The sequence below is a fragment of the Ranitomeya imitator genome, chromosome 1, assembly GCF_032444005.1.
Source record: "Ranitomeya imitator isolate aRanImi1 chromosome 1, aRanImi1.pri, whole genome shotgun sequence".
Classification (NCBI taxonomy): Eukaryota; Metazoa; Chordata; class Amphibia; order Anura; family Dendrobatidae; genus Ranitomeya; species Ranitomeya imitator.
The window spans coordinates 1,227,203,909-1,227,215,946 of NC_091282.1; the positions used below are offsets into that span (position 1 = coordinate 1,227,203,909).

Genomic DNA, 12,038 nt, shown 5'->3' on the forward strand with positions numbered 1-12,038 from the left:
AACAAAAAAGAACCCCGCTCCCAACGGTGAAGAAGATGGCCGAAAATGCCCTTTCTCCAAAGACTCCTTAATATAGCTCCGCATGGCGGTATGTTCAGGCACAGACAGGTTGAAAAGTCGACCCTTAGGGAACTTACAACCTGGAATCAAGTCAATAGCACAATCACAGTCCCTATGTGGTGGAAGGAAACTGGACTTGGGCTCATCGAATACATCCTGAAAGTCTGACAAAAACTCAGGAACTTCAGCAGAGGGGGAAGAGGAAATTGACATCAAAGGAACGTGACCATGAACCCCCTGACAACCCCAACTAGTCACAGACATGGATTTCCAGTCTAACACCGGATTATGTAGCTGTAACCATGGAAAACCCAGCACAATATCATCATGCAAATTATGCAACACCAGAAAACGACAATCTTCCTGATGGGCTGGCGCCATGCGCATGGTCAGCTGTGTCCAAAACTGAGGTTTATTTTTAGCCAACGGTGTAGCATCAATGCCCCTCAAAGGAATAGGGTTCTGCAAAGGCTGCAAAGGAAAACCACAACGTCTGGCAAATTCTAAGTCCATTAAGTTCAGAGCGGCGCCTGAATCCACAAATGCCACGACAGAAAATGATGATAATGAGCAGATCAAGGTCACAGATAACAGAAATTTAGGTTGTATAGTACTGATGGCAACAGAACTAGCGATTCTCTTAGTACGCTTAGGGCAATCAGAAATAACATGAGCAGAATCGCCGCAGTAAAAACACAACCTATTCTGACGCCGGAATGTTTGACGTTCAGCTCTCGACAAAATCCTATCACACTGCATAGGCTCAGGGCTCCGCTCAGAGGACAACGCCACAGTGTGCACAATTCTGCGCTCGCGCAAGCGCCGATCAATCTGAATGGCCAGAGACATAGAATCACTCAGACCAGCAGGCGTGGGGAACCCCACCATAACGTCTTTAACGGATTCAGAAAGACCCTTTCTGAAAATTGCCGCCAAGGCATTCTCATTCCATTTAGTCAGTACAAACCATTTTCTAAATTTCTGGCAATACGAGTCTGCCGCTTCTTGACCTTGACACAGGGCTAACAAAATTTTCTCAGCCTGATCCATAGAATTAGGCTCATCATACAACAAGCCCAATGCCTGAAAGAACGAATCAACATCAAGCAAAGCAGGATTGCCAGTTTCCAGGGAAAATGCCCAATCCTGTGGGTCACCACGCAGCAGAGATATGATGATTTTAACCTGCTGAATAGGATCACCAGAGGACCGGGGTCTCAATGCAAAAAACAGTTTACAGTTATTTTTGAAACTCAAAAATTTGGATCTGTCACCAAAGAATAAATCAGGAGTGGGAATCTTAGTTTCTAAGGCAGGAGTTTGAACAATATAATCTGAAATACCCTGTACCCTAGCAGCAAGCTGATCCACCCGAGAAACTAATTCCTGAACATTCATGTTAATACAAGACTCCGTAGCCACCCAGAGACTAATGAAAAGAACCTAGCACTCAACTTGATGCTTTAGTGCAAATTTTATTGTAGTACCCAATAAACGTTTCGGTCCCTCATACGGACCTTCGTCAGTAACTACATGTGAAAAAAAAAATAACCAAATATAAACAAAAATAATAAAAAAGTAATCATACAAAACAAAGTATATACATAGAACATTTGAAGAAGAAACAGCATCCATATAGAACACAGGTCAAATGAATAAGCGATATATACGCTGAGGAGGGCTACACTGAGTATCGAGGCATAATTTGTTCCACATGACGGAGTAATAGAAGACAAAACAGAAAAAGTGGAAAGGGAAAGAGAGGTACATACCGTACTAAATTGTGGTGAATGAGACCATAGGGTCACAGGGCACTAAAGGGAGCGGCGTCTGGGGATAATGAGAGAGTCCTGTAAAAGACCCCTATGCACCTGTGAACTAGTGGTGTGGGAGGATATTAGTTATGGCATACCTTATAAGTAAACCGGACTGGAATGGTACTAAGGGTAAACAATGAAACAAAGTTACATACCGGTGTGCTGAAAGCAGGACAGAAACCGCGCTGTACTGTGATTACCATGAATAATAGAGAAGAAGCCACCCAGAGGTAAAGAGAGGAACAGACCAAACAGGCTAAGGAAAAAAAATGGCTCAAAATCTTTCCACCCTTCTTCTGAGATGCAATTAACTCATTGTTGGCCAGTTGTACCGTTATGATCTGGTGGCCTTGGAGCAGCATGAGACGGACTCTGGAGAAGGTGGTCCCTGTACTGACCGCAAACCCTGAACCTAGCAGCGCAACTAAAAGCAGCCATGGGGGGTACCTAACTCTCCCTAGACCCCTCGGCAGAGCCTATGATCTAACTACCCCTAAAGACAGAAACAGGAAACCTATCTTGCCTCAGAGAAAATCCCCAAAGGATAGATAGCCCCCACAAATATTGACTGTGAGAGTAGAGGGAAATAACATACGCAGATATGAAATCAGATTTTAGCATAGGAGGCCATACTAGCTAAAAAGAAAGAATAGAACAGAGTACTATGCGGTCAGTATAAAAACACTAGAAAATATCCACCACAGAAAATACGGATCACCACATCTGACTAAAGACATGGGGGGTATATCTGCATCTCCAGAGAAATAGCTAGGCTGCAAAAAATCCTTCACAGACCAAGCTGGACAAGACAAAAACATGAAAATGCACAGAACTGTAAGGTCCACTGCAGGTGGACAGAAAAAACAAAGCCAGGACTTATCTTTGTAGAAAACACAGCAAACTGGAGAGACCAGCAGGGAAGAGAATCCTTCAAGAACAATGGACAACTGGCATAGATTAAAGGATCCTGCAAAGCTATATACCCCAGTCAGTCCTGCAATTAGTAGATACACCTGTCCACTCCTGCAATCCAGGCACAACTGCATTACCCTCTACAACCACCAGAGGGAGCCCAAAAGCTGAATTCACAACAACTGCCTTCATTACCTTTCTTATAAGGATTGTGCAGGTATATAAATACATTGTATATTGCAGTGCATTTATATGTATCAGTATAATCTGCATGTGGGGTCAGAGCCTGCACAGCAGCTTCAAGTATACAAACCTCTGCCGCTGATGTCAGTGGAGCTTCAGCTGCTGATTACAATTATAGACGTTATAGGTTAAGGTTCAAAATTACATTTTGTCGTTGTTTCCTTTTGTTAGTAGTTTTATAGGAACAAAAAAATCTGACTTCTTCTTCCCCTCCAGAATACAGGGACATAGAGATACACTGGTATATACAATGTATCTCTATGGACCTGTATCATCTGTTTCTGGGGTCACTGCATGCAATACAGCACAAGATTACCAAATCCTGCTATGTTTATTATTGTGGCCTGTGGTTCTTATTTAAGAGCAGAGATATGCCGACCCCACCCCCGAGGTGGAGGATTTACGGAGCAATGACAACGTCGGAGAGAGGTGAGTATTGGAAGTCATGACAAAGCCTTGACTTGCCGGGACAGCGGGACTGAGCCCTCAAATTGGGACAGTCCTGCTGAATCAGGGATGGTTGGGAGCTATGGTAAGTCCAGTGGATAGCACAGGAACATAAGTCAGTGATGACTTGAATATACAGCCGAAATCCTACAGCAACGATTGGGATCAGAATTATCTCTGATCACGGATATCTAACTTCGTAGATTCTGCAGTCAATAGTAATTGTGGCATCGAGGGAGCGTATGTAGTTATGGCCTACATGCAAAAGGTCATACCACCATTTATCAAGTGATTCTGAATCAACAGGGAATCCAGAGGGAGCAGAGACCAGCGGGATAGTGGGAGAATCAAAACCGAATTTGAGATTGGGGAATGACTTATTTTGCTTTTTTATACTAATCTGAGCTTTTTAATCATAGAAACAGCATTGTCGCGGTGACCCCTTTAAATTCAACACCCTTTAAGAATTCGGGTGGTATGTAATGAGCACCAGGCAGATCGCCTCCATTGCACAAAGAGTTAAATTCTGTATGTCTGAGACACAAGTCACTTATCGGGGTCTATGACGAGCCTCCATTGATTTTCCAGACAGGGATTTTAGCACAATGACGAAGGTCAGTTATCGCCTCCGTTTGAAGATCTCACCCTAGGACTCTGATAAAAGGGATTTAGTGTCATGGCTTCCCCCGAGTATGTGGCTGTTATGGCACCGCTGTCTGTGTCATGATCACCCTCATGTGTCTCTGACACTTTCACCTCACACCCGTTGGCCGCTCCATCATTAATGGGACCTGAGGCTCCTGAACCTCCGATCCGCTGACGTAATCCACATGAAAATATGGAACAAAACCAAATAATATTCGAGGTGCAAAGCAAAGGCTTGTAAATATGTCTGCATTACATCTGGTGAAAAAGGAAAATAAGGCTGCGTTCACATTAGCGGTGCGTCGGGCGCAGCCGCAGCGACGCATGGGTCATGCACCCCTATATTTAACATGGGGGCGCATGGACATGCGTTGTCTTGCGTTTTGTGATGCATGCGTCTTTTTTGGCGTGTCAGGGCGCAGAGGACGCAAGTTGCATTTTTTTTGCGTCCAAAAGCAAGCCAAAAATGGACGCATGCGTCACAAAAACATGCGTTTTTGCATGCGTTGTGTGTTGCGTCGCCGACGCAACACACAACAAAGCAAATGTGAACGTAGCCTAATAAAAACCCAAAAAGGAGATGGAAAAGGGGACAAGTAACAGGAATGGGAGGAATAAAGAACGGAGCGCCGGAGGGAGTGCTAATGGTTTTCTGAAGATCTGGAGGTAGCGTCACCCTAGATCCACCGGGCAGAGGTGGGTCACTCTCTGAACCACCTCCAGCAGCCACAGAGGGGGTAAAGTACTAGGTTTCCTCTTTCTTGGATGTAATTACACTTTTTATCGGTATGATATGGTAAGGCGGACCTGTTGTGTCAGGTGACTTCTCAGAATAAGCTGTCATGTCCATTACATAACTTGTGTCCTCCTGACATTTTCACCATTTTCCTCCCCTATAGATTTGTCTGTAATGTCCAGTGTTCCCCTCAGGTAGGGACTATGAGCTACGATGTCTCTCCTGACCAGTGCCCACTACAGATGGGGACATCCTGCTCAGTCTCAGCTGTACTCGCATCCCTTAGCAGATTCAATGGAAGACAATGGTGGAGCAAGGAGCCGTCAATGCCCGGCTCCACCATCCAGCCTGTGTGCCCTCTGACGCTTGGCACAGGAGACACGATGACATGACTAGACGAAACCTGCTGGGCCTAGCCTCACACAGCATGAAACAATGCAATTTTACTCGCCCATTCTGGGTGAGATTAAATTGTGGGGGCATTATATTGTGTAAGAACCACTGGGGGCTCATCATACTGTCTAAATATCATACTGTGTGAGGGGCACGAGCGAGTATCATACTGTGTGAGGGGCACTGAGGGAATATCATCATACTGTGTGAGGAGCAATGAGGGAATATCATGCCGTGTGAGGAGCACTGACGGAGTATCATACTGTGTGAGGGGCACTGAGCGAGTATTATACTGTGTGAGGGGCACTTAGGGAGTTTCATACTGTGTGAGGGGCACTGAGGGAGTATCATACTGTGTGAGGGGCACTGAGGGAGTATCATACTGTGTGAGGGGCACTGTGGGGGCATCATACTGTGAGGGGCACTGAGGGAGTATCATACTGTGTGAGGGGCACTGAGGGAGTATCATACTCTGTGAGGAGCACTGAGGGAGTATCATACTGTGTGAGGGGCACTGAGGGAGTATCATACTGTGTGAGGGGCACTGTGGGGGCATCATACTGTGAGGGGCACTAAGGGAGTATCATACTGTGTGAGGGGCACTGAGGGAGTATCATACTCTGTGAGGAGCACTGAGGGGGTATCATACTGTGTGAGGGGCACTGAGGGAGTATCATACTGTGTGAGGGGCACTGTGGGGGCATCATACTGTGAGGGGGACTGAGGGAGTATCATACTGTGTGAGGGGCACTGAGGGAGTATCATACTCTGTGAGGAGCACTGAGGGGGTATCATACTGTGTGAGGGGCAGTGAGGGAGTATCATACTGTGTGAGGGGCACTGAGCGAGTATCATACTGTGTGAGGGGCACTGTGGGAGTATCATACTGTGTGAGGGGCACTGAGGGAGTATCATACTGTGTGAGGGGCACTGAGGGACTATCATACTGTGTGAGGGGCACTGAGGGAGTATCATACTGTGTGAGGGGCACTGAGGGAGTATCATGCTGTGTGAGGAGCACTGAGGGAGTATCATACTGTGTGAGGGGCACTAGGGGAATATACTGTGTGATGGGCACTGAGGGAGTATCATACCGTGTGATGGACACTGAGGGAGTATCATACAGTGTGAGGGGCACTGAGGGATTATCATACTGTGTGAGGGGCACTGAGGGAGTATTATACTGTGGGATGGGCACTGAGGGAGTATCATACTGTATGAGGGGCACTGAGGGAGTATCATACTGTGTGAGGGGCACTGAGGGAGTATCATGCTGTGTGAGGAGCACTGAGGGAGTATCATACTGTGTGAGGGGCACTAGGGGAATATACTGTGTGAGGGGCACTGAGGGAGTATCATACTGTGTGAGGGACACTGAGGGAGTATCATACAGTGTGAGGGGCACTGAGGGATTATCATACTGTGTGAGGGGCACTGAGGGAGTATTATACTGTGGGATGGGCACTGAGGGAGTATCATACTGTGTGAGGGGTACTGAGGGAGTATTATACTGTGGGATGGGCACTGAGGGAGTATCATACTGTGTGAGGGGCACTGAGGGAGTATCATACTGTGTGAGGGGCACTGAGGGAGTATCATGCTGTGTGAGGGACACTGAGGGAGTATCATACTGTGTGAGGGGCACTGAGGGATTATCATACTGTGTGAGGGGCACTGAGGGAGTATTATACTGTGTGAAGGGTACTGAGGGAGTATCATGCTGTGTGAGGAGCGCTGAGGGAGTATCATGCTGTGTGAGGAGCACTGAGGGAGTATCATACTGTGTGAGGGGCACTGAGGGAGTATCATACTGTGTGAGGAGCACTGAGGGAGTATCATGATGTGTGAGGGGCGCTGAGGGAGTATCATACTGTGTGAGGGGTACTGAGGGAGTATCATACTGTGTGAGGGGCAGGCAGTGGGGGAAGGACTGGAGCTGGGGTGGGTGGTGTGGGGCAGGACTGGAATCGGAGGAGGGCGGTGTGGGGCAGGACCGGAGTCAGGGGAGGGCGGTGTGGGGAAGGACTGGAGCCGGGGAGGGGCGGTGTGGGGCAGGACTGGAGTCGAGGGAGGGTGGTGTGGGGCAGGACAGGAGCCGGGGGCAGGACAGGAGCCGGGGGTGGGCGGTGTGGGGCAGGTCCGGAGTCGGGGAAGGGCGGTGTAGGGCAGGACCAGGGGCGGGCGGTGTGGGGCAGGACTGGAGCCGGGGGCGGGCGGTGTGGGGCAGGACTGGAGCCGGGGGCGGGCGGTGTGGGGCAGGACTCGAGTCGGGGGCGGGCGGTGTGGGGCAAGACTGGAGCCGGGGGAGGGCGGTGTGGGGCAGGACTGGAGTTGGGGGAGGGCGGTGTGGGGCAGGACTGGAGCCGGGGGCGGGCGGTGTGGGGCAGGACTGGAGCCGTTGGCGGGCGGTGTGGGGCAGGATTGGAGTCGGGGGAGGGCGGTGTGGGGCAGGACTGGAGTCGGGGGAGGGCGGTTTGGGGGGAGGACTGGAGTCGGGGGAGGGCGGTGTGGGGCAGGACTGGAGTCGGGGGAGGGCGGTGTGGGGCAGGACTGGAGCCGGGGGCGGGCGGTGTGAGGCAGGACTGGAGCCGTTGGCGGGCGGTGTGGGGCAGGACTGGAGTTGAGGGAGGGTGGTGTGGGGCAGGACAGGAGCCGGGGGCGGGCGGTAAGGGGCAGGTCCGGAGTCGGGGAAGGGCGGTGTAGGGCAGGACCAGGGGCGGGTGGTGTGGGGCAGGCCTGGAGTTGGGGGAGGGCAGTGTGGGGCAGGACTGGAGCCGAGGGCGGGCGGTGTGGGGCAAGACTGGAGCCGGGGGTGGGCGGTGTGGGGCAGGACTGGAGATGGGGCAGGACTGGAGTCTGGGGAGGATGGTGTGGGGCAAGACTGGAGCCGGGGGTGGGCGATGTGGGGCAGGACTGGAGTCGGGGGAGGGCGGTGTGGGGCAGGACTGGAGTCGGGGGAGGGCGGTGTGGGGCAGGACTGGAGCTGGGGGCGGGTGGTGTGTGGCAGGACTGGAGCCGTTGGCGGGCGGTGTGGGGCAGGACTGGAGTCGGGGGAGGGCGGTGTGGGGCAGGACTGGAGTCGGGGGAGGGCGGTGTGGGGCAGGACTGGAGTTGGGGGAGGGCGGTGTGGGGCAGGACTGGAGCCGGGGGCAGGCGGTGTGGGGCAGGACTGGAGCTGTTGGCGGGCGGTGTGGGGCAGGACTGGAGTCGAGGGAGGGTGGTATGGGGCAGGACAGGAGCTGGGGGCAGGTCCGGAGTCGGGGAAGGGCGGTGTAGGGCAGGACCAGGGGCGGGTGGTGTGGGGCAGGACCAGGGGCGGGTGGTGTGGGGCAGGACAGGAGCCGGGGGAGGGTGGTGTGGGGTAGGGCAGGACTGGAGCTGGGGCAGGACTGGAGTCGGGGGATGGCGGTGTGGGGAAGGACCGGGGGAGGGCGGTGTGGGGAAGGCTCGGCGCCGGGGGGGGGGCGGTGTGAGGAGGACCGGGGGCGGGCGGTGTGAGGAGGACCGGGGGAGGGCGGTGTGGGGCAGGACTGGAGTCGGGGGAGGGCGGTGTGGGGCAGGACTGGAGTTTGGGGAGGGCGGGGTGGAGCAGGACCGGGGGTGGGCGGTGTGGGGAAGGCTCGGCGTCGGGGGCGGTGTGAGGAGGACCGGGGGCGGGCGTTGTGAGGAGGACCGGGGGAGGGCGGTGTGGGGTAGGACAGGAGCCGGGGGCGGGCGGTGTGGGGCAGGACTGGAGTTTGGGGAGGGCGGGGTGGAGCAGGACCGGGGGTGGGGGGTGTGGGGAAGGCGCGGCGTCGGGGGCGGTGTGAGGAGGACCGGGGGCGGGCGTTGTGAGGAGGACCGGGGGAGGGCGGTGTGGGGTAGGACAGGAGCCGGGGGCGGGCGGTGTGGGGCAGGACTGGAGTTTGGGGAGGGCGGGGTGGAGCAGGACCGGGGGTGGGGGGTGTGGGGAAGGCTCGGCGTCGGGGGCGGTGTGAGGAGGACCGGGGGCGGGCGGTGTGAGGAGGACCGGGGGAGGGCGGTGTGGGGCAGGACTGGAGTTTGGGGAGGGCGGGGTGGAGCAGGACCGGGGGTGGGCGGTGTGGGGAAGGCTCGGCGTCGGGGGCGGTGTGAGGAGGACCGGGGGAGGGCAGTGTGGGGCAGGACAGGAGCCGGGGGCGGGCGGTGTGCGGCAGGAGCCGGGGGCGGGCGGTGTGGACCATCGCCGTGTAGCCGTCACTTCCTGCCGTCAGCTGATCCGCAGACAGCCGCCATGCCGGTGCACGGAGGAGTGGAGGGGTGAGGGGAGGACACGGGTTCGGTTTATCGTTGTGTAGCTGCGGAGAGGCTCAGTTACAGGCGGGGCAGCGCGGACGGTTCTGCTCCATCTCTCCGGGAGACGCTGCGGATTGTCCCAGCCGCTGATCTCCTGCACGGAGCAGCCGGATAATACACAGACGAGGCGGTTTGTTATTCGTCAGTTTTTTCTTTTCTGTTTTTCATAGGTTTAACGCTATAACAGCGGCACCTCAGGGCGTTAATGACAGGGTCAGGTGACTTTGGGCCCTCATCTCACACCTTTGTGCACACGTTGCGGATTGGGGGCAGGATTTTCTGCACAAAGTCTGCATCTCCTGGCAGAAAACGCAGCTGCAGATTTGCCACAGATTATAAGTGGATATTGTGCGTTTATGTTGCGGAATTGATGCGAATTTTCTGCATTTTTTACCCCTGCGGATTTCTATAATGGAAGGGTCAGAAACGCTGCAGATCCGCACAATAGAAGTGACCGCTCCTTCTTTTGATCCGCAGCTTTTCCGTGTGGAGTTTTCCGCACCATTAGCACAGCGGTTTGTTTTTTTTCTATTGATTTACATTGTACTATAAATCACTGTGCGGATCTGCAGCGTTTCTGCACGGAAAAATCTGCTGCAGAGCCGCACTAAATCCGCATCGTGTGCACATAATACATAGATGTGTCTAGTGTTAGGCTGCGTTCACACTGCGTTGTGTGAACTAGTTTAACGGACTACGTTACACCGCGGTGTAACGTAGTCCGTTAACGCCGCCATTACTTGCAATGGCGAACGCATCGCTAGCACATACCCACAATGGGCGTGCGCTAGCGATGTGCCGTCATTGAGTGGCGGACCCGAGACGCGGGCTGCAGTGCTTCCGGGTCCGTCACTAGTAGCGCAGATGGAGCTAGCAGATGCTCCAAGTGTGAACCTAGCCTTACTGTGAGATCAGTGGCCCAAAGGCATTTAACCCTTTCATTAATACCCTTCGGTGCCCATTTTTGTGCCAGGTTTATAGTATTTGTGGCTGCCCGGTGTCTGCCCTGAGGCTCCCCGGTGTCTGCCATGAGGCTGCCCGGTGTCTGCCCTGAGGCTGCCCAGTGTCTGCCCTGAGGCTGCCCGGTGTCTGCCCTGAGGCTGCCCGGTGTCTGCCCTGAGGCTCCCCGGTGTCTGCCCTGAGGCTGCCCGGTGTCTGCCCTGAGGCTGCCCGGTGTCTGCCCTGAGGCTGCCCGGTGTCTGCCCTGAGGCTCCCCGGTGTCTGCCCTCAGGCTCCCCGGTGTCTGCCCTGCGGCTCCCCGGTGTCTGCCCTGAGGCTGCCCGGTGTCTGCCCTGCGGCTCCCCGGTGTCTGCCCTGAGGCTCCCCGGTGTCTGCCCTGAGGCTCCCCGGTGTCTGCCCTGCGGCTCCCCGGTGTCTGCCCTGAGGCTCCCCGGTGTCTGCCCTGCGGCTCCCCGGTGTCTGCCCTGAGGCTCCCCGGTGTCTGCCCTGAGGCTCCCCGGTGTCTGCCCTGAGGCTCCCCGGTGTCTGCCCTGAGGCTCCCCGGTGTCTGCCCTGAGGCTCCCCGGTGTCTGCCCTGAGGCTCCCCGGTGTCTGCCCTGAGGCTCCCCGGTGTCTGCCCTGAGGCTCCCCGGTGTCTGCCCTGAGGCTCCCCGGTGTCTGCCCTCAGGCTCCCCGGTGTCTGCCCTCAGGCTCCTCGGTGTCTGCCCTCGGGCTCCTCGGTGTCTGCCCTCGGGCTCCCCGGTGTCTGCCCTGAGGCTCCCCGGTGTCTGCCCTGCGGCTCCCCGGTGTCTGCCCTGAGGCTCCCCGGTGTCTGCCCTGAGGCTCCCCGGTGTCTGCCCTGAGGCTCCCCGGTGTCTGCCCTGAGGCTCCCCGGTGTCTGCCCTGAGGCTCCCCGGTGTCTGCCCTGAGGCTCCCCGGCGTCTGCCCTCGGGCTCCCCGGCGTCTGCCCTCAGGCTCCTCGGTGTCTGCCCTGAGGCTCCCCGGCGTCTGCCCTCAGGCTCCTCGGTGTCTGCCCTCGGGCTCCCCGGCGTCTGCCCTCAGGCTCCTCGGTGTCTGCCCTCAGGCTCCCCGGCGTCTGCCCTCAGGCTCCTCGGTGTCTGCCCTGAGGCTCCCCGGCGTCTGCCCTCAGGCTCCCCGGCGTCTGCCCTCAGGCTCCCCGGTGTCTGCCCTCAGGCTCCCCGGTGTCTGCCCTCAGGCTCCCCGGTGTCTGCTCTCAGGCTCCCCGGTGTCTGCCCTGAGGCTGCTCGGTGTCTGCCCTCAGGCTCCTCGGTGTCTGCCCTCAGGCTCCTCGGTGTCTGCCCTCAGGCTCCTCGGTGTCTGCCCTCAGGCTCCTCGGTGTCTGCCCTCAGGCTCCCCGGCGTCTGCCCTCAGGCTGCCCGGCGTCTGCCCTCAGGCTCCCCGGGGTCTGCCATGAGGCTGCCCGGTGTCTGCCCTGAGGCTGCCCGGTGTCTGCCATGAGGCTGCCCGGTAGCTGCCCGGTGTCTGCCCTGAGGCTGCCCGGTGTCTGCCCT

At 55.7% G+C, this 12,038-nt stretch overlaps 1 protein-coding gene across 5 annotated transcripts in view; it reads left to right on the top strand.

Moving 5' to 3' along the window:
- The first annotated feature begins 9,456 nt into the window (after positions 1 to 9,456).
- Positions 9,457 to 12,038, top strand: part of NAGK (N-acetylglucosamine kinase) — a 37,261-nt gene continuing 34,679 nt past the window's right edge. For 2 of the 5 annotated variants that reach the window (XR_011317041.1, XM_069745114.1), the window contains exon 1: positions 9,457 to 9,531. Coding sequence is in view for 1 of the 5 variants with exons in the window: in XM_069745114.1 (XP_069601215.1) it covers positions 9,506 to 9,531 (26 nt within the window). In the remaining 4 variants the exon portion in view is untranslated. Of the gene's footprint in view, positions 9,709 to 12,038 lie in introns of all 5 variants that reach the window. The other 3 variants (XM_069745115.1, XR_011317042.1, XM_069745116.1) reach the window with 3 other exon arrangements.